General features: G+C 36.8%; 1 protein-coding gene, 1 long non-coding RNA gene, 1 other non-coding gene and 1 pseudogene across 3 annotated transcripts; 3 read left to right on the forward strand and 1 right to left on the reverse strand.

Annotated features, from left to right (window-relative positions):
* The first annotated feature begins 340 nt into the window (after window positions 1-340).
* Window positions 341-438, forward strand: LOC122003285 (annotated as a pseudogene).
* Window positions 439-15573: 15135 nt separating this feature from the next.
* Window positions 15574-17505, reverse strand: LOC121999247 (zinc finger MYM-type protein 1-like). The gene has a single exon (XM_042553952.1). It carries the CDS (start codon window positions 17503-17505, stop codon window positions 15574-15576), a length of 1932 nt encoding a protein of 643 aa, XP_042409886.1.
* Window positions 17506-20381: 2876 nt separating this feature from the next.
* LOC122001087 lies at window positions 20382-23091 on the forward strand. Its single transcript, XR_006117273.1, has 2 exons — window positions 20382-22206; window positions 22319-23091. It is a non-coding gene; the product is annotated as an uncharacterized LOC122001087 (long non-coding RNA).
* On the forward strand, window positions 20520-20607 carry LOC122003317. The gene has a single exon (XR_006117951.1). It is a non-coding gene; the product is annotated as a small nucleolar RNA U30 (small nucleolar RNA).
* Window positions 23092-23820: the final 729 nt, after the last annotated feature.

Raw genomic sequence — 23820 nt, forward strand, 5'->3', positions numbered from 1 at the left:
AAAACTTCCACATACTTCACAAGTAGTTACAATGGCATTGATTGTATTAGTGCTAGTCCCCATACTTTCCAGTTTCTTTGTAAGTGCATCCAACTTTGCAGACATTAGAGTGACTGCATCAACATCAAATTTCCCTAATGCTTTAGTTGGGTTTGAATAAGAATAGCCACCACTTCTCTCATTTGCCCACTGATGATGATTTTGTGCTACACTTTCAATTATTTCCTCAGCTTCATCTAGACTTTTATTCATTAGTGCCCCTTCAGCAGCTGAGTCAAGAGACGCTTTGGTATGATAATTGATGTCATTATAGAATGTGTGCAACACTAACCACTTTTCCAAACCATGATGTGGGCATTGTCTGAGCATATTGTTATATATATCCCAAGCTTCAAATAAAGATTCTGAGTTAGTTTGTTTGAAACTTGCAATGAGATTCCTCATATGATCCATTTTACTTGGTGGATAGAATTTATCAAGAAATAGTTGCTCACATTGTTCCCATGTGGTGATGCTATTTGGAGCTAAAGAGTTTAACCATTGCTTAGCTCTATCTCTCAAAGAAAATCCAAATAATAATAATCTCACTGCTTCAGAAGGAACACCATTCATTTTTATTGTGCCACATATCTCATAGAATACCTCCAAATGTTGATTTGGGTCTTCATGCGGTCCTCCACCAAACTGATTTTGCTGCACCACAGAAATAATAGCCGGTTTGATCTCAAAATTATTTGCTTTAACTGAAGGTCTTGAAATAATAGATCAAAAACTCCTAGCATAAGGTGTTGCATAATCTTTTAGTGGTCTATTAGTCATGCTAGAATGTTCTTGTTCTGTTTGTTATCTTTGTAGAATTTTTCTTCTATAAAATGTTCTGTCTATTTATGGATCTAGAGGAAGAAGTTCTCATACAAAGTTAGCTCTTCGCATGCACAAGAACAAGATTATAAGATATATATGCTCAAAAGAAAAAGGAAGAAAGTAACTAAATCAAAAGAAAAACAGAGAAAAATTAGACAAGTTAGAAATAAAAAATGCAAAGTTAGAATTACAACAAAAAGAATTGACAAGAAGTAAAAAGATATACAAGAAGAACATAATTCTAAAGATTAGTTTCAACTATGCTATTAAAAAAAAAGTTATGTTTAGTCTAACTCAATTGATAATCCCTAATGTTATAGTGCAGTCCCCGACAACGGCGCCAAAAACTTATTGATGTTCCGCAAGTGTACGGAAATGTTGTAAGTAATAATAAAAGATATAGTATCCACAGGGACTGGAATAACTACTAAAGACGTCTCAACACGAGTTAGCTAAGCAACTAATCAATGGATTGACAAAAGCAAAGTACAACTATGCAAAGTAAAACATAGAAACATAAAGAATAAGAAACAAGAATAAGGGTTATGATAAAGGTATGTTCTAGGAGTTTCGGTTGCTTTGTAAGATTATTCAATGTAAATGATCTACCAAATCTTATTCCTCAATAGTCCATCATTTGTAGGAGGTTGTCGGTTCCCTCTTGCAATAGACAACCGGCCTAGGACTGAAATCTATACCTAAATGTGATCAATTAGGAATGAATCTATGTTGTCCTTACACGGGCTTGCTTGTCACGTGCGTCCCTCGGATAATCAACATAAGAATTCATAACTCCTCAACCGCATCAAGATATAAGATATGAACGCATATAATCTATCCTACCCCCTTGAATAACTCTATTTTACCCTCAAGATCATCTCTCAAACGTCCTTACACAGGCTTGTTCATGTCACGAACGTCTCTCAAAAATCGAATGAGAAGTAATCTTTACAAGATCCACAAGGTATTCAAACATTCAATCAAGAATGGGCATTAGGTCTGAATCACAACAATCCACACAAGATCAAAGGGATACAAAACAGGACAAAATCATTAAAATAGGAAATTGGCAAATTCACAAGAGTTTTACATCAAATCTTCATTACAAATACTCCCTCCATCCTAGAACAAGATATCTAATCCATAGAAGGAGGAAAGAAATTTGAAAAGATAAAGATTACAAGAATTCTTGATCCCTAAATCCAAGAAATGAGAGAAAGAAAGCTTATCTACGATGAAGAACGGTCTTCAGATCCAATCCTTGCTCCCGGAGTCGAAACGATGAAGATCTGCCCTCGAATCGCCAGAAAATCCCTCTAAGAAGGTGGAGGAACGCCCAAATCTTGATTTCCCCCAAAGGGGAGAAGATCCACTTTCAAATCATGAAGAAAGCCTTAAATAGAGAAGGGGTTTGGGCGCCACACGGCCCCGAGACACGACCGTGTGAAGCTCACACGGCCTGTGTTACTCCCTTCTCTGCCTGTCTCACACGGCCGTGTGTGAGACACGGCCATGGCCTGCTCTGCCACTGCTCCCCTTGCACGGTCGTGTAGATCTACACGACATGCACTGCCTCTGACTCTGGAGCTCCTACACGGTCGTGTGGTGCACACGGCTAGGGTGTTCTTGGCCTCTAGAAATGTTACACGGTCGTGTATATCTACACGGCCATGCACTGCTTCAACTCTGGAGTGCTTGCAAGGTCGTGTGGTGTACACGACCTGACTCCTGTTGACTTCAAAATTTGGCACGCCCGTGTGAAACTCACACGGCCATGGCCACTCCTTTTCCTACTGCAACCACACGGGTGGTGATCTTCACACGGCCTAGGCAACCCCCCATAGGAGGGACGTGTGGCACTCAAGGATGGTGCCTTCCTCCTTTGTAATTTTTGCTTCGGACATTATTTCTTCTCCAAAATCAACTCCTGTGTATAAAAAATGCACAAAAGTATATCTCCGAACAAAAAGAGTAAATATGCTAAAAGCAAAGCTGGAAGTACGAAAATGTATAGATAAAGTATGTGCAAAGTATGTGAATGTGTGTCAAAACATGCTAAACAAGAGTATACAATCTACGCATATCATTGCCTTGTCCATTGTCCCTTGGATACTCTATCCTTCACCGGACCCGAACCCATTAAGCTAAGTCATATGTGTATCTTGTAAATCTGCACAACTCAAATGTTTGACCCCGTGGTTATTTTGATGTGATCAGCCAAGTTAGGTTAGGTCCTGTTTGGTTTTGATCCCTGTGTCTAAGTGTACAGGAGCTTAGGAGCGCAGAAAGTCGAGCGGAAGATGCAGCTAGTGAGAAGGACGGTACGGGAAGGGAGCCGACGGGCTCGGTATGTATAAAGAACGAAAGAGCTATGGAAGAGTGCACCGGTGGACGAGAAGATCGTGCATGACGTTCGGAGCGGAAGCCTACTCGAGGAGAAGGCCGAAAATTGGGTTCGGGTGAGCCCTATTTCGGTTGGCCACAAACACTTAAGCTATCAGGACTTCGGAAGCTAAAGAGAAGACGAAGAAGTGCTGGAAAAGTAGCTGGAGGTGCCCTTAACAACTGTTGAGGCGCCTCCGCCCTCACCAGAGTGAGGGCGCCCTCAACTGCATTGAGGGCACCCTCAACAGTATTGAGGGCGCCCTCAATACTCTTGGAGGCACCCTCAACTGGGTCAAACAGACCGTTTATGAGTGGAGAAAATGTTATCTGCTATCCCCTTAGAGGCGCCCTCAACCCCTTTAGAGGCGCCCTCAAGACTCGAGATAAGATTTTCAGGAGCTATATAAAGGCCCCTGGAGCTAGGAAATAATTCAATCAACTCTGTATTCAATTCCTAGCAACATCTGAGCTTTCTTAGTGTGTAAAAAGGTTTCTTCGCCTACAGTGAAGGAGGCGTTTTTAGTAAAGCTATTCAACTGCCTTGGATTAACAACCACTTAGGTGTAATCAAGTCAAATCCTTGAGTCTTTTTCTTCTTTTCAGTTATTTGCTTTTATTTAATTGTTGCTATTTTAAGAGTTGAAAGCACGAGGAGGGTGCTAGTATTAGTCCTAGTACCAATTATGAGATAATTGTAAATGGCTCATTTTGTATCATATATCATTATTAATAAAAGGCAAAGTTGGTTATTATATTTATTGCAGTTCAGTGCCGATTGAATAAATATAATAATGTCCTTGGTAGTAGGTTCTTATCTACAATATATCAATTGATTGAATTGATAGTGAGATATTGTAAAGAACACTATTCTTAATTATTCCTAGTCAAGCATTAATATACAAGGATAATATTAATGCATTGAGACTAGCATGTAGGTCAATGGATGACTTGATTTCACAAGTCATGGATATGAGATATCAGGTTGACACATGGGTATATATTAGAGAATATATACTGAATGACCCGCCATGAGAATATTTCATGGATCGTCGTATGAGTGTCATAAACATTCTCATGTGACTATTGGTATGAATAGTCGTTAGACCTGAAGTCTCTACGATTCCCTAAATAAGGAGTTGTATACTTTGGTATCGTCAAACGTCACCCGTAACAGGGTGGACTATAAAGTCGATAACTGGGTATGCAATGAATTATGGCGAGGGATGTGAGTGATGTAGATGGGATCTATCCCTTCCATATGATGAAAGTGATATCTGTGGGCCCCTTGATTAGTAGGACACAAGAAAACATGGTCATGCGTAAATGAGTCAATATGAGATATTGCGCTTATTTGATAAGTGTGTCTACTTGGAGATCAAGAAACATAAAGATTGATAAGAGGATGACACGGTCTATACCTCATTGATCAATCTAGATATCAAGGATAGAGAGACCAAGTCATACAAGATAATAGCCACGGACAGGTTAGGTCGGATCTTGACTTTCTCGTCACTTGGGTAGCAATGATGTCTTGCTAGATGTCACTCATTGTTTATGTATCGCAAATGTTGATTTGGGTATGTTGCCTACATTACGAGAACCTATAGGGTCACACACAAAGAACAAGTTGATATGGAGATGAGTTCATGTGATAAATCAATGGATTAAGTGTAATCCGAATTTGACTCATTGAGTTAGACTCAAATGGATCCAATTGTTGGATTGAGTCAAGTTTCTTGAGAATCAATGGGTTGGACTCATTGGGTGAACTCGAGTTCACCAAGGAAGTTGAATGGTCAAATTTGAACCATTGGATTGGATGGTTAATTTTGAGCCATTAGATTAGAAGATGAAAGGGTGGAGACTCTTGGTATACCATGGGATGGTTATAAATATCATTTTAGATGATATTTTTAAAAAGTTTTGAAGAGAGTTTTCATGTGTTGAGACCATTGGCATTGTTGTTCTTCCTCCTTCCCCCTCTTGGCCGAAATCACCATTGTGGTTGCTAGCACGACCTTGTGATTTCTTTTCCATCTTGTTTTGTTTGTGAGACAATCAAAGGCAAGGCTTGTTCGTGTAGATATCATAGAGGCGCGAACGTGTGATCATGCTGAGATCCGAGCTGTCAGGAGATCATGTGCACGCATCAAGGGTATAATCCTATCATGTAGCTTAGTATAGATTATTTTCAGAAAATGTTTCTTCCCTTCACATGGATCCGCTGGATAAGAGGATCTAGTAATTTTTCTGCTGCGCTTTCACGTGTTTAGCGCGCTAGATCCCAACAGAGGGTAGTTCTTATTTTGCAAGCAATTCACCCCTCCCCTCTTGTCGGCCCTGCTGCAGCAACAAGTGGTATCAGAGCCTGACAGCCTCAGAATGACTAACCGCCATCTGAAGCAACAAAGATCAAAATGATGGGCGGTGCAAGTATTCATCCCCCGAAATTTGACGGAGACTTTGCTACATGGAAATGCCAAATGGAGGTATTCTTCAAAACAGAGTTTGATATTCTTTTAATTATGAAATATGATTTTGCATCCCCTAAAGACAAGGAAGAATACAACTGGACAAAAAAGGAGCAAGCTGATTTTGTGGCCAATGGAAAGGAAGAGTTCTATCTACTCAGCGTCCTGCCACCCTAAGAGGTAAGCCGGATCGAAAGGTATGACTCCACCAAAGACCTCTGGAAAAAATTCCTAGAGCTTCACGAAGGCACCTCAGAAGTGAAGTTAGCAAGGCATGACATCCTCTGGACTCAGCTGACAAATCTCTGGATGAACAATGGTGAAAAGGTAGTGCAACTACAAGCCAGAACTAAAGAGCTGATAACTCAACTAAACAATCTCGGAGAAATGGTAACAAACCGAGACTCGATTTAGTATGCTCTCAACGCCTTCCCAAGAACCCCAGAATGGGCGTCCTTAGTAGATGCATAGTACATCTCTAAAGACTTTGAGGTAAGTACGCTAGAAAATTTGTTTTCAACTTTTGAACTTCACGAGTCTCGAATTGCACAACCTAAACAAATAGAGAATTCAAATCTCAATGTTGCCCTACAAGCTGAGATGAATGATCCCGACCCCGAAGTATCGATCGATGAAAATGAAGTGGCACTATTGGTAAGGAAGTTAAATAAGTTTATTAAAATTAATAAATTTAGATCGCAATAGAGAAAGCATCAACGCAACAGAAGGACGGTCTGATGCTACAACTGCAATGAGGAAGGACACATCAAGGATGACTACCCAAAGTTGAAGAAAATGGACAAGGAGAAGTCCCAAAGACCAATGCCCACTAAACACAAGAGTCTGAAGGCTACATGGGATGAATCATCATCCTCCAAATCATAAGTCGAAGTCTTCTCAGGAGTAGCACTGATGGCCAACCATCAAATTGAAGAAGAAACCAGCTCAAAGATGAGCATAGATGAAGGGGGAGGATCAGAAGAAGAAAACTATGATGAAGCGGGAGCATCAAAAATGGAGATAAGTCAGGTACGTGTGCTAACCCCTAAACAGTCTTTTTGCTTCATTTAAGTGCTTACTAAAGACTGAGTTAAGTTAGAAAGGAAAAATAATGAGTTAAAATTCAACTTAGCAAAAGTATGCCCGCTAGAAATGTATGATAATCTAAAATTAGAGAATGAAAAATTGAAAATTGAAATTGAAAAATTGAAAAATGATCATGCATGCTTAAATAAATTTCAAAAATCAAAACTTAGAACTTATGGGAAATTAAATTGGTACATTAAACATCACCAAGGACAACTTAGAAAAATTCCCAGAAATTATATACCCCATAAGTTTTTGATTAATCCAGTAGGAAGGAACCTATACTGGGTTCTAAAATCTTTTCTAGATTAAATTTTTGTAAGTTAGCGCTTTCAGCAAGAAAACTTAAATAGTGAATTTTTTTTATGAGGCTTTGTCTAAGAAAGTGGTTGTTGCTCCAATAACCAAGAAGGCCTAGTGTCTCGCCACTGCCTGGAAGTCAAAATATTGAAATAAAGTGTTTAATTAACTTACTGATAAAGCATGAAAATAAAAATTAAACAATGCTTTAACAAGTTTTTTTTTAACATTTTATGGAAATTTCTCAATAGCGAGAAGGATGGCACGGGAAGGGAGCCGACGGGCTCGGTGCGTCCGAAGGACGAAAGATCTACGGAAGAGTACACCGATGAACGAGAAGAACGTACGCAACGTTCGAAGGATGAGAAGCCGGAGCGGAAGTCTACTCAAGGAGAAGGCCGAAAATTAAGTTAGGGTGAGCCCTATTTCAATTGGCCATAATCACCCAAGCTATCTGGACTTTGGAAGCTAAAGAGAAGACGAAGAAGTGCTGGAAAAGCAGCTGGAGGTGTCCTCAACAACTGTTGAGGCACCTCCACCCTCACCAGAGTGAGGGGGCCCTCAACTGCATTGAGGGTGCCCTCAACAGTATTAAGGGTGCCCTCAACAGTATTGAGGGTACGCTCAATGCCCTTGGAGGCACCCTCAATTGGGTCAAACAGACCATTTGCGAGCGGATAAAGTTTTATCGGCTTATCCCCTTAGAGGCGCCCTCAACCCCTTTCGAGGCGCCCTCAAGAGTCGAGATAAGATTCTCAGGAGCTATATAAAGGCCCCTAGAGCTAGGAAATAATTCAATCAACTCTGTATTCAATTCCTAGCAACATCTGAGATTTCTTAATGTGTAAAAAGGCTTCTCCGCCCACAGTGAAGGAAACATTTCTAGTAGAGTTGTTTAACGCCTTGGATTAACAACCACCTAGGTTGTAACCAAGTCAAATCCTTGAGTCTTTTCCTTCTTTTCAGTTATTTGCTTTTATTTAATTGTTGCTATTTTAAGAGTTGAAAGCACGAGGAGGGTAGTTCTTATTTTGCAAGCAATTCACCCCTCCCCTCTTGTCGGCCCCGCTGTAGCAACACTCAAATAGATATATCAAATATAAGGGTAAATCTAACTTAAACTCTTTCTCAAATATCAAAACTCATGATCACAACAGACCCTCAAGATTGCTTCAAACAGATATATTATTACATTGATGCTTGGAATCAATGTTGTGGCATCCATGAGTGGATTCATTCTCGAGGCAATTTTTAGATTCATTTGCATATATATACAAGAGCATATTAAATGTAAGGTTTGTCAAAGGCTTATAAAATTAAAAATTTTCACTAAAAATGCTTGAATGATTATAAAGGTGAGATTTAAGGTTTTTAGTTTAATAGTAGGTTTAAAAAATCAATTTTTTTTCTCTTGAAGGTGAAGTAATTAATGATAAGATAATATTACATATTTGATCCTTTCAAATTAATTTTAAAAATTAATTATTAAATATAGCATTTAATTATAATATTTTATTTCATAAATTATTAGTATTAATTAAAGTTGTACTCTATCTTTTGAAAATAAATATATTTTTAATATATATATATATATAAATTACTATAATTAAATTAAAATTCATAAGTTAATTAAATATTAAATGAAAATTATAAATTAAATTAAATTAAAAACATAAGTTAATTAATTTATTGATTAAAAATTATAAATAAATTAAATTAAAGGTCTTAATTAATTAAAATATTAAATAAAATTATATAAAGATATTAAATAAAAAATAATAACTAAAAATATGTGATTTGTATGGTAGAATCCATAAAAAAAAGTTGTGTGGAGGCCTTTTTAATTGTGGAAAGAATAGTAAAATTTTATACTTATGATATGATATTTGATCCTGTTTGAGACCTGGTAAGATCATGCGTTGTGCACGGTGGATGAAAGATTGACCGTCAGAAGACCTTTCTCTTCAAAAGAAGCTTCTTCTTCGATCCTACACACACAGAGACGGTCTAACAAAACATCAGCGCCTTAAAACCAGGGGGAGCCCCTGGTGAAGACCCTTCGATGCTCAAGTTAGTCCCAGTCCGAGCGAATGAAGAATAGTAAGAATGCGGACGCAAGAGCAAAGTTGCAGATGTTAGTGAGCATACCTTCATCATAGAGAGGACTCCCCTTTTGTATCCCACCTCACATAATCTCTGTAATCATGAGGTGGCAAAGTGTGTCAGAAGTTGTTAGGTAAAAAAGAGGGTACAATCACAGTCGTCCAAGGAATCTTCTGCTGACCCAGGGGTATACTCCTTTTGTCGTTTATAGTTTCTGTTATCACTGGAGTGACCTAAGGAATATGCTATTATAATTAGTCTGCTGATGGGGGACACGATGGTCCCTGAAGAAGGTTCTAGAAGGATATTCTGTAACGACCCGCCTTCTACTGGCTAGGCTGTAAGGCCGATCGTCACAATATGCTGTCTAATTCAGGTGCGGAAAGCTGGTCTGATTAAAATTTTTGCTGAACTAATGCATATGCTTCTGTCAATAACTATACTATCTGTGCTTAATGTTTGAACTACCCCTTGAATTACTGTGGCTATGCTAGAAAGTGTTGGTTAGTCCTAAGAAAACGTACTGGTTCCACTGTACAAAAAAATTTTGTACAAGTGTCGAACCTTTCCTTAAATAACCTATTGTGTTCTTTAAAAGTTAAATTAGAAATCGCAGACGGAACTTAACATCATTGATTCCAAATTTAACTTATCTGTTCTTAATGGTTTAGATTTGAATCGCAAGCGGAACTTAACACTATTGATTCAAATCTACCTAAGTTATTAATTCCATAAATATTAATTTCCAAAATTGGCTTCCAGGACTGCATGGCGAGGCACGTGACCTTCTTGGATATGGGAGCAACCACCACCGCCTAGGCAAAACCTTTTAAGGAAAGCTAATATTTATTTCCTTAAATAACTCTAGGTTAACCAAAAAGAACAATCGAATCACAAATTCGAAAAAGAAGAAAACACAAACTCGAAAAGAAAACTATTTCGAAAACTCTAGAATCATATGCCTCTTGTGTTTGGTATTTCCATAAATAACTATACAAAGAAAAACTAGTATGATGCGGAAAACAATTACTAGTTATACCTTCCTTTGTAAGCAAAAATAACCTCTTAATCTTCTACCGTATTCCTCTTCTAACCTCGGACGTTGTGTGGGCAACGATCTTCCGAGATGAGAACCACCAAGCACCTTCTTCTTCCTTGCAAGTTTCGGCCACCACAATTCTCCAAGTGAAGTAAAGGTCCGGCCACCACCACCAAGCTCCAAGGGATGCAAGAAACAAAACCACCTTTCTCTCCTTCTTCTCCTAGCTAGAACCGGCCACCATCAAGAGCTCCAATAGAGGTTGCCGCCGGCCATAAGAAGAAGAGAAGAGGAAGAAACTAGGGCCGGCCACCAAGGAGGAAAAGAGAGGAGAAGAATAATAGAGTTGTTCACCCGTGAAGGCACCTCTACCCCCTCTTTTATAATCCTTGGTCTTGGCAAATAAGGAAATTTTAATAAAAATTCCTTAATTCTTTTGTCATAAAAAAGAAAAATTATTTTAATAAAAAAACAATTTTCTTCTTTTAATAATAATGGTCAGCCACTTCTAATTCCCCAAAACAAGGAAAATTTAATTCACACAAGAATTAAAACTTCCTAATTTGTTTCTAGAAATTTATAAAAATTTCTCCAATAATTTTTATCCCTTCATGATTGGTTAATAAAAAGGAAATTAAAATTCTTCTTTTAAACATGTGGATAATTTCCAAAAGGAAAGTTATCTCTAAAAATTAAAATCTCTTTTCAATCTACAAATAAGGAAAGATATCAAATCTTTTCTTAATCTTTTGTAGAAACTAATAAAAGAGAATATTTAATTTTTAAACTTCTCTTTAAATTATTATCATGGTTAAAAGAAAAGTTTTCTTAAAAATAAAATCTCCTTTCAATCTACAAATAAGGAAAGATTTCAAATCTTTTCTTAATCTTTTAGAAAGCTTTAAAAGGAAAGATTTAATTTTAAACTCTCTTTAAAACTATGATATCCACATAAGAAATAATTTTAATAAAAATCCTTTTAATATGATGTGGTCGGCCACCTAAGCTTGGACTCCAAGCTATTGGTCGACCACCTTAAAACCTCCAGGCTTGGGCGGCCCTAAGCTTGAGCTTCAAGCTTAGCTTGGCCCCTATTGGTTGGGTAAGAAGGTGAGTATGTGGTGGTATAAATCTCTATATACAAGAGGCTACGATAGGGACCGAGAGGAGGAATTGGTTTTGGTCTCCGATGAAATTAAGCTTCCGTTCGCCTAACACACAACTTAATTCCATCAATAATAATTCATTCCACTAAAGAACTATTATTGAACTACCGCACCAATCCCAAATTACATTTTGGGCTCCTTCTTATTATGAGTGTGTTAGTCTCCCTGTGTTTAAGATGTCAAATGTCCACTAATTAAGTGAGTTACTGACAACTCATTTAATTAATATCTTAGTCCAAGAGTAGTACCACTCAACCTTATCGTCATGTCGGACTAAGTCCACCTGCAGGGTTTAACATGACAATCTTTATGAGCTCCTCTTGGGAACATTATCAACCTAGATCACTAGGACACAGTTTCCTTCTATAATCAACAACACACACTATAAGTGATATCATTTCCCAACTTATCGGGCTTATTGATTTATCGAACTAAATCTCACCCATTGATAAATTAAAGAAATAAATATCAAATATATGTGCTTGTTATTATATTAGGATTAAGAGCACACACTTCCATAATAACTGAGGTCTTTGTTTCTTTATAAAGTCAGTATAAAAGAAACGACCTCTAATGGTCCTACTCAATACACTCTAAGTGTACTAGTGTAATTATATAGTTAAGATAAACTAATATCTAATTACACTACGACCTTCCAATGGTTTGTTCCTTTCCATCTTGGTCGTGAGCTACTGTTTATAATTTATAAGGTACTGATAACATGATCCTCTGTGTGTGACACCACACACCATGTTATCTACAATATAAATTAATTGAACATCTACATTTGGTATATACAAATGTCGACACTTGACCAATGTGATTCTTATAAATGTATATACAAAAGCTAGGCTTTTAGTATACACTCCAACAGAAAGGGTGTTCTAGGTTTCTGCTGTCATCTGGGGTTGAACTAAGGTGGTTTCGGCTAGTACTAGGCCTCTGATCGATCCACGGATCGATCCAGCACGCTACTGTGTGCGGAGACTAATTTGGATCGATTGACTGATCGATCCAGGTTGGGCAATCGATCCAGTGATCGATTCCGGACCCTACTGTATGCGGGAGCTAGTGTCTGGATCAATCGGTCGATCGATCCAGTATGTCCAGTCGATCCAGTGATCGATTCGAAGACGCGCTGTACGCGGGTTCAGCTCGGATCGATCCACAAACCTTCTGTTCGCGACGAAACTCGGCTAGATCGATCGACTGATCATTCCAGACACATTCTATTCGCGGGATAAGCTGTCCAATCGATCAGCTGATCGATCGAGAAGCCTCCAATCGATCGGCTAATCGATCGGGGTTTCTGATTTCATATCAAAACCTGATTTCAGCCCTGGTCCGAGCAAAATTCTCATATACCCATTCTAAACTAACTAAAATGCATTCTAACAACAATTAACTAGCATTCTAAACATGGCATGGTGCATATTTCACTAATTCATGACTTTTAAGCAAACTGAAATGCGAAAACTAAAAGTAACAAGGTTCTAATAGTTAAACTTGCTAAATCCCTAAGATCTTCATTCCAAACTCCTTTTTCACAGACACATTTTCGTTGCATTGACCTCCAACCTCCGCTAGTCCATCTTTCCTTTACCTTTATCTGCAGTATAAGGAAAAATAGTATCTGTAAGCTTGAGAGCTTAGTAAGAAACCATCTACCTCACAAAACATGCATACGATGCAAATTATGTTTTTAAAACATGCTATTTGAAATACATACTGAATATGCAAAGCATGGCATGACATATAACACATAGAAGCAAAGCTGATCATAACAATAGAGCTAATCATAAACTATCATGTTGTATCAACAGAAAGCTATACGGATACAAAAGTTGAGCTAAGCTAATACTAATCCGATGCTAAAGCTGAACTGAACTCACATGACTAATTTGTGATGTTTGAAAACTATATTCATAAGTAGATCAAAATAATAATCATGCTGCTGTTTGGGCTCGGCAACTGTACTTACTGTGCGCGCATCCCTAACTAGACTCGGGTTTGTAAATCCCGAATTTAGTAGGGTTACTAGGTTATCTGAACCTAGGGACGACTATGGGAGCCCAACCCAATGGATATCTAATCCAGTACAGTGCCACTGAGAAAATAAAATACTGAACATAAGCTAATAATTCTTGTCTTGTTTTTACTAGGTTGTCTAAACCCAGAACTAGGTTATCTGAACCTAGAGGCGACTATGGGAGCCCATCCATTGGACATCTAGTCCTGTAAAAGTTGAAGCAAGACTAAATAAGCTGTAAAAATGCTTCTATTGCATTTAGCTAAGCTAGTAAAATGCTTAAGTCGCATTTTAACTGTACTAATAATTTAATCGAACACTTGGTATGTGCTAATTCGCATCCTTTGTGCCGAAAATCTACATACTACTAAACTGAAGCATAAAATTCATACGGAAGCTACTTATACTGCAGGTGAGGGGTTTCTTACCTCCTGTGCTAGATTTCTTACGATTCTAATCGCTAGATTTCCGGAGAAGACGATCCTCTCGACAATCTTCTCGCGTCTATGCGTTCCTCTCGCGGAGGGGAGCGTCCCCGTATCCTAGATGTCGCCGGAAGGAGCCCTTGGGACCCTAGGGATGGAGCCCTAGGTGTGCTTGTGGTTGGCGCCGAGAAGAGGAACGGGAGAAGAGAGGGGCGGCGTGCAAGGGTTTTTGGGAGAGGAAAAGTTACGAATAATAATTAAAACTCCTCACTTAATTCCCTATTTATATTAAGGAATTAATTCTCCCAACTCTAACTTAAATACAATTGTTTCCCTTTCCTTTCAGCACGGCCCTGCTGGGTTCTCCTGGTTACTAGAGTTCACTTTAAGTCGTAGGATCCAATAGGTATCGGGTTCCAAACCCGCGTAGGCTATTTTCGTTCTCTATTTATTTTTGCTACTTCCGCTATTCTAAAAATTCCATAAAAATACTCTAAAATTCCAGAAAAATCATAGAATATTTCTAAAATAATTTTGAGAATTTTCAGGCGTTACATATTCTCTGACACACAATTATTACTATACCAGGTTGTTAGGATGTTGTCTGCTGAACATGTCTCGGTCGGTCGTTAAGCCGACCGCTCTGTTGAGATGTTGTGATCAATTAAATATAACCCGACTAGTCCTTAAGCTGGCTATTTCGTTAGGATGATGTTGTTAGCTGAATATGCCTCGGCTGGTCTTTAAGCTGGCTACCCTGTTGGGCTAATGTTATTTGATAAGTATATCCCGGCCAGTTCTTAAGTAGGCCGCTTGATTGGAATACCTGCTGAATATATCTCAGCTAGTCCTTAAGCTGACCGCTTGATTGGAACATTTACTGAATATAACTCGGCCGATCCTTAAATTGGCCGCCCTATTGAGACGTTCAGTTGTATTTTGTATAAGTGACTTTGTCGTATGTTATACTACATATATCTTGGTCGGTCTTTAATCTGACCTTCTCGTTATGTTACTATTCACTGAGTACATTTTGGCCGGTCTTTTAGCCGGTCATCTTATTAGAATACTGTCTACTGAGTATATCTCGACCGGTCTTTAAGTCGATCACTCTGTGAATGTTCCGTTGAGCTCTCGATCATTAAGCCACTCTATTATATTTTGCATAACTCTATACTTTACTAGGATCCTGTCCGCAGGGGCGGATCCAGAATTTTAAGTTTGAGGGGGCCGCACATTATAAGAAAAAAAATGCGATAGCGATTAAAATTATCGATCACAAATTTTGAGATCGCCAAGGCATTTAGTGACGAAATTAAATTTCCATTGCTAAATTTAACGACAAATATTAATTTTCAGTCGCTAAATTTAGCGACGAAAATATTCAATAGTTTGTTTAAACCTTGATAATAAAATCCTAAACATCCAACAATAACCTCAAGAAGAAAACTCTATGAGTAAACAATATCAAAATGAAAATAATAAAATCAAATTTCATTTCATCATGGCAACAACAAATATGATGTAATCGAAAGCATCATAGTAAACATAATCAACCCAATTTATTTCAATTAACATAGGAGATAATTCAAAGCAATCAGGAACTTCCTTTGATAACAAACTATATGTTGGCAGTGTTGTAAACAAACCATGATTCAAAAACATGAAGTAAATGTATATTTAATTAAGTATCAATTACAATTCGCTAACTAAAAGGAATTCGACGTTCTTTTAAATTTTCGAAATCTTCAATGATAGCTTCTATGCTCACACTTCTAGCAATTTCTCTCTCAATATATACCATTAACGCATCTGAGAGAAAAGCATCCTCCATTTTGCTTCGAAGCCTTGTTTTCACAATATTCATCGCAGAAAATGATCGTTCTGAAGTAGCCGTAGAAACTGGAAGAGTAAGCACAAGTACGATCACTCTAAAAATGAGGTTGTATGTAACAGACTTGTTAGTCTTTACCAACCATTGACATAATTCTGAAATGGTTGAAAGATTTTTGTAGTCGGACCCTTTGACTACGTTATACTCGTAATGCTTCAATTGCATCTCCAATTGTTCTTTTTCATTTCTGGTAAAATCCTGAGCATAAAACTTTTCAACTAATTTACATATATCCACAACTCTGAAAGACTCCACTGCATTTTGAGGATTTAGGGCATTACTAAGAGTGAGCAATTCCATAGCATCATCACTAAAGCGACCATTAATTTCTTGCAACTGTGAATCTATCGAAGCATAAAAGAGGTTTATTCGATAATGATGCTCAATGGTGAAATTGTCTTGATGAGCACGTCCTCGACCTCGTTTATTAATATACGGAGCATTGAAATCAGGAATGTCAATATTTCGAAGTTCACAAAAGGATTTCACTTTTACAAGCAAATCATCCCACTTGTTATCCCTCATCTGTTGAAGTAAATTCTTAGTAGATGATACAAGCTCCATTGCATTTATAATATCCTGAGACTTACTTTGTAAAGTCTGACAAAGAATATCTGTGATCCCCATAATCTCTTTCATAAGATGCAAGATGAATACAAAATCAAAGGAAGTCATTTCATCATAAACAGTTGTTGCATCTGCTCGTTGAGAAGGAAGCCCATCATCCATAATCTTGAGCAATACCGTACACGATGCACTAAACATCTTAATTAGGCCTTTCAATGATCTCAAATGAGAACTCCAGCGTGTATCAACAACTCGTTGTAAAGTACCTATCTGATTAAGTCCACGCCCTGTCTCGAGTTCATTAATAGCAATCAAATATGCAATGTCATCTGCATGAGCATTCTTCAATTCATCATTACGCTGACATAAAGAACCAACAATATTAACTATAAAAGTTAATCTATCAAAAAATTGATGAATAGGTGTCACATTTTTTGCTGCTGCAACCAAAGCCAATTGTAACCGATGAGCAAAGCAATGAACATAATAAGCACTTTTACAATCTTTTATAATCAAAGCTTGCAATCCATTAAACTCGCCCCTCATATTACTAGCACCATCATAGCCTTGACCTCTAATATTTTGAACATCCAAATTGTAGTGAGCCAAAGCAGAATATATAGCATCCTTTAAAGTTAAAGCTGCAGTATCAGATACATGAACAAGGCCAAAAAAACGTTCTTGAATGAATCCATTACTATCCACAAACCTCAATACTATAGACATTTGCTCTCTTTTTGACTCATCTCGGGCTTCATCAACAATTATGCAATACTTGGCAACTCCAATTTCTTCACGAATTGTATTTTTCACTCTCACCGAAAGCACATGAAGTATTTGTTTCTGAATATCGTGACTTGTATATTTGGCATTTTTTGGAGCTTTCGCAATTGCCTTTGAAAGTTCATCATTGTACATGGTCAGCACATCCAAAAATTCAAGAAAATTGCCACGATTAGATGAACTAGATTTCTCATCATGACCTGTAAACGGAATTCCTTGAAGTGCAAGTAATAACACCACGTGTATGTGAGCCTTCAATCGAAGACGATTAGTTGCAACTTGTTCATCATTAAAATTATCAAATCTCCTTGATATATGTTGTGTTTGGTTCATCAAATCCTCACATGCCTTTTCAGCACTACGATGGGGTGAAGATACATTATCCTTTCCCATATGGCCTAGGAAAGCACAAGCTTTTCCATTTCAAACTTTCTTCCACTTATCAAATCCATCAACAGTAAATGTAGTTTGATTTAAGTACCCTGAAGGCTTGTTGAAGATAAAACATGGAAAGCAATATGCTTTATCTTTAGTGGGTGAATACTCCAACCAAGGAAATTGTTCATACCAAGTTGACTGAAATCTTCAAGGGTGCTTAATATTTTTATTTAATGGATATTCTTGAAGAATAGGTTGATATGCTTTCAGATTCAAATAAACTCGACGAATCTCGTCTCGTTGATTAGGATGATATTCCCAAATTTATCGACGCAATCCTGGATCACGCTCTAAAGAATCAAGATCAACCTCTTCAGTTTCTATATTTTTGAATCTTTTAGGAGGAATTTCAGATGGAAGATCATCATTATTTGATCTTGTCGATAGAGTCATCGGAGTAGCCGGATCCAGTTCATTTGCTCTCTTCCTTTGAAAAAATTTATCAATCGTAACAGTATTTCTCATTTGAAGTATATGAAACCTTTAACAATGAAAAACTCGAATTATTTCAGATAAGTGAATAATAATTAATAACAACAATATTAAACCAAACATTAAGTCAATGATAAAAAGTAAATAATAATAACAACATAAACAAACAAAAATATCAAAAAGTTTATCATTCATGATCATTAACCATTAAATAAGCAATTCCAACTTCAACTACTTAGGCACTTTAATTTCTAAAATAACAAGATTTAATTAAAATATCTAAATTAATCATTAGGAGAAAGCAAACAATATCAAGGAATCAAGTAAAAAGTAGAAAAGCAAACAAAATCAAGAAGTCCAACGAAATTGTGAACTTTAGTTCTATTCTTGAAAATGAAGATAAAAATGATAAAATAAAGGTATAAATTTGTGTTAAGCTAGTAAGCTTCATAAATCATAATCATAGTGTGATAGATCCTACCTTCCCTTTAAAATGCAGTGGCATATACAGCGACGGATTAAAACAATAATAAGATTATTACACCAACAGACAAGGTAGGATCTAATAAATTATTAGATAATAAGATTATTAGGTTGCATTTTAAAATAGTAATAAAATTATTAGGATCAACAGGCAATAGCCAATAGCCTTAAACAAAAAAAAGAGGCAAAGTTCTACAATCTACAGATTACAGATAAAATTTAGAAGGATGATCGATCGAGGAACTAGAAAGGGAAGGTAGGATAAAGAAATGAATATGGAAACACCAACCAAAATAAAGATTTTTTCCCATTCTCAGTTCTAAGAGTTTCAAAACCCTAAGGAGTAAAGACTAAGGAGAAGAGGAATTGCACCTTTCTCTCGAATCGGGATCGAGAACGTTCTTGTCGTAGTTTCGCAGAGATCTGAGACCTCCACATCGGAGTTTGCCTACTGCGGAGAGAGGAGTCACTGCTGCCGTGCCACTGTCGCCTGCGCCGCCGACTGATTCGAAATGTCGAACTCCCAAATCAAAATACCTATTTGCCTTTCTCATTAATTAGCTTATAAATAATAATAATATATTAATATATTATTTATAAATTTTACATGTGGACTAGGGGGGCCGTGGCCCCCTCCAGTCCATATGTAAATCCGCCTCTGCCTGTCCGGGTGAAAATATAAGGATAAGTGCTGCAGATCCGGTCATCCTTCTATCCGGTCGGGCGTATAAAGGGTTACTAAGAGAGATGCAGTCACACTATGTCATTTCTCGGCTAGATATTTGTATGGCCGGAGATTTGTACGATCAGAACATACATGTTCGTCCGACTTTAAGACTAGACTGATACACTTGCGTGCTACTCTATATAATTGGTCTGTTATAGAGCAAGTTAGTCATTCTGGTCAATGCGTAAGGCTGGCTGACTTTAATCTTGGCTGCCTCATGGTCTAACCACCCTTAGGACAATAAATTTTCTGATTCAGTCGTCCTAAGGGATGACCATCTTTCCCCGATCGACTTAAACCTTGGTCTGGCATCCTAAGAATCTTAACACTAGGTAGTTGATCAGGTCAAAGGAGGGGAAGTTACTTCTATTGGAGTAGGACTATCACGTCATCTTGACTTTAACCGCCACGTAACTTTCTAAATTCATCCGTTATAACCCGTATCAATATTGATGTGGCATATTAAGAATTATAAAAAAATTTATTGAAAGATTTAACTATTAAAAATGCCCTAATATAATTGAAAAGAACAACCCTTTATATATAAGGGAGGTTAAGCCTCTAACGAGACGGGAATTGACCTATTAAAATAAATATCCATGTAATTAATAATATATAATGAACTTGAAAATTTTATTTAACACGAGTTAATTTTCTTCATCTGGTTTGATCAGTTCCCAGCATTTATATATAATTTTTAATGTATTTATTTATTAGTTTTCAGTTGCACTATTTTTATTTAATTCATTCAATTAGATTGCCTGGATTAAATATCCTAAGCATAATAGTTAGAGGTCCCTATCACAACATTAAAGTTATGTTGATGAAGTAAATAACTAATTATTTTCTAAAACTATTAAACTGAAACATATATCAATTAAAATTAATTAAGTATAATATATTATTCCTTTTAAGACTCAACAATACATATAAAAATAAATAATCTAAATAAAAATATAGTAATCTTAATTCGATTATAATTATTTTTTATTTAGTATTAAAATAAAAATATTAATTAAAAATATTACCAACAAATCAACCAACGCATAAATTAGGCTTTGGCCCGATCCATTTTGCTAGTCCATGGGCCCGGTTCTGTGACACATGGGGAGGCAGATTCGGTCATCTGACCTCTCTGGCATTAGCGCTATAAATAACACCCAATACCGGTCATAAGTCTCCCAATTAGGGATTCGCTGTGTTTCAAATCGCCCTGCGTCTCTCTCTCTCTCTCTCTCTCTGAATTAGGGTTATTACGGTTGGCTGCCGCCGCAAGGTAAATCCTTCTATCTCTGCCTCTGAAGTTGAGGGTGGAAGTTGGAGAACGTGCGATGATGATGGTAATCTTCATCTCGTTAATCTGATCTCTTCATTAACAGTGAGGAAAGCATTAATCCATTCAAACCGCTCTGAGCACGTCCTCTCAACTCTATTTCGCGCATTTCCTTCTTCGTTTTAAGCGCTTGGTTTTGTTTGCACTTTCTTTTCAATCCTTTTCTTTTATTTGTTTATCGTGTGGCTTTTTCAGAAACAACGTACTTGTTTTGATTATGTTCTTTATACCTCGTTAACATTTTGATGATTACACTCCTTGGCTAACTGAATTTTGTAAGGATATTTATTTGTACTTTCTTTTTAATCCTTTTCTTTTATTTGTTTATCGTGTGGCTTTATCAGAAACAGCGTGCCTGTTTTGATTATGTTCTTTATACCTCGTTAACATTTTGATGTTTACACTCCTTGGCTAAATGAATTTTGTAAGGATATTTATTTCACTTGTTTTACACTCAGCCCAAAATGATAAAATTAGAACGATGCATAGAAAAGATGTTTGAAGTCAGGATTCATAGTGGTGCCACCAAACAAAGATGAACTGGTAAATCAAGAATTCATTCAATACCTAAAGGCCACTAAATTAACTAAACTTCTGGCTTACACTACATGATTCAGCTACAATTGCAGCACATATATGCACATATATAGCCCATCTATAGTCCATGTAGCACATATTTTACAGCAACAGATGCTCGTCTGGTACAAGCATTCTACTTGGATCCTTCACTGCATCTCATTCTATATGATTGTCTCATCTTTGATTGTAGCATTCTTCAAAAGTATTGTAATCCCTTATCGTATGTATAAGCCATCGGAGGGTCTTTCTGCTTTTGGGACACTAATATAAACAAAAAGGCATCAAGGACAATTCTTTGTGAAGGTAAGTTGAAGTTTGGAACACTTGCGTCCTTGTTTTCTATTGAAACATTTTTTCCTATCCTCATTCATATGGATAATGCAGTTCCTGGAAAGATGAAGACTTATAGATAGTTACTTACACTTATAAATTCCTTTCCTGATACATGAGCCTTATTGACTCACCTGATCCTGGTGTTCTGTCCAACACCAATTGGAACCTTACCATCTGCCAGCATAGAAACAATTTCAGCTTCAGTTTCATAGATATCAGCACCCATCATCATAGTGTTCTGTGGAACTAAAGGAATCAAAGCTTTGATTTATCAGGCAAAATAATCATACTATAAATCATCCGAAGAATAATGAAATTGACCTTCAATTCTGGACCATAGTCGAGCCTCGAGCATACCCCAACTATGGAGATAATTGCATCTAGAATCTGTACAAATGGCTTGCTATTTCAGTTTATACCCAAGTCCAGGGAGTCAGTGGATCATAAAATTCAAACTAAGTAGTTTGTATTCTAATTTTTAGCAACCTGCTCTGTTAATGCCAAATTTGCATATCTGATTGTTCAAATATCTTCCCAGTAGTTGTTGAACATCTACACCTGCTAGGCTCACAAAGCTCTTATTTGTTACACGGGCCAAAGACAGTGAATTACTGTAACAAGGTCTCAAATTAAGTGAATTGAATCATTTCTTTATCATCACCTGAACATTATGCCCCTTTACAGCAAGGAAGGATTTCTGCTCCGAAATTAAACGTTTGATTTCGGATATTTCCACCTAACCCGAAGGCTATTTTTGCCACAACGTGAGGTAAAATAAAGGCAATAAACTTGAAAAGAATTTTTCAGTATTTCATGAAGCAATGTCATGATTTGATCCTTTTAACTTTGTTCGTTCTCGGAATCAACGTTCGTACGCGAAGGCTCCAACTTTCTTCTCAATTTTCGAAAGCAGAGATTCCAATAATTTAAGGGCATAAAACCTAAAACTTCTATCTCTGTCAAGTGTTAACTTCCTCACCTCATGGATCCGTATTATAATGGTAAGAAGATTTTTCTTTTATGAACTGCAACTTGAAAAAGAGATTTTGACGAGATCCATATTTATCCATGCTAGTTTTCATCGTATCATTCAACTTTTGTTACAATTAATCTTCATAGAGGAATTGGAAAATAATCTCTCTGGATTTCTTTCAAGCCATAATTTGCCGACCTTTGAATCAGCAATCGACACGTTGACTGCAATAGAACATTTGTTTCCCCACTTGTGTATTCCGTAGAAAGCAAAAGTATTGCGTGTTATTTTGAATCCTGATATAGGGGCGCCGAGGTTTGTCCTTTCAGGATCGGCGGCGTTTGATGGCGACGGTGAGGGGAGGGTGATGGCGGCAGAGCTTGGGCGGCAAACTGTGGAGTTCTCCATCCTCGTGCAGAGGGTCACGGATGCCTCTGCTCAAGGTTTAATATCTTTGGTATCTTTCTGCCTTCAGGCAAAGGAAGTAAGAAAAAGGCCATCGAAGAAATGGATCCAAAGATAAAAGAAGTTACGGAAAACATGAAAATTTTACAAATTTTATCTTGTTTAGACACCGGATGCACCTACCTAATATCAGCCATGTAGAGGTATACATCTATTTCGCCAATGGACCCACATTTTCCTTATGGATTACGATGCTTAATTGATGGTTTTTGCTCACCTATATATGATATGCCAATTGCAATTAGGAAACTACACAGAATTGACAAAAATGGTTCTTCAGGGTTTGAGGTCAGATTTTGGAGATCTGAAATAGTATTTCAGATTTTGATTGTTTTTTTGGACTCTTATAAATAATACATTTCTCACACACATACATGCTCTCGTGTGTGCGCGTACACTATATCCACACTTATTGTTAATGCTAAATTAATATACACCACCAATCACAAGGAAAGGGCAACTAATGCTAAATTAATATACACCACCAATCACAAGGAAAGTACAACTAATGCTTTTCGATTTTTGATAGAAAAGTTGATAGTTTGATAGTGATAGGAATAATACTTTTAATAGTTTTAACTTCTAATCTTTTAACTAAATGCTTTTTTCCTTACCCCTATGAGTGCATGGATTCCATCGTGTTGTTTTGTTTAGTTCATTGACTTAGTTTTACAAAATGTATGTTATGTGATTGAATTTTATTAAACTTGATTTTTGTATCATTATACTATAAGAAATTTAAAAATTTACGTCAACATTTGCAAAAAAAGATTAATTGATCAACTTTGGAGCAAAAGTTATTTAAGATTGATGTTAAGTGGATCTATTATATCTTCAATAACTTGTTTGATTTGATACATATTGAGTAAATTATTATTGTTGTTGTTATTATTGTTGTAATTTTAGAGTATAACAATTGTAAATTGATGCTCTTTATAGTTTGAC

This window comes from Zingiber officinale, chromosome 7A (assembly GCF_018446385.1).
Source record: "Zingiber officinale cultivar Zhangliang chromosome 7A, Zo_v1.1, whole genome shotgun sequence".
NCBI classification, from domain to species: domain Eukaryota; kingdom Viridiplantae; phylum Streptophyta; class Magnoliopsida; order Zingiberales; family Zingiberaceae; genus Zingiber; species Zingiber officinale.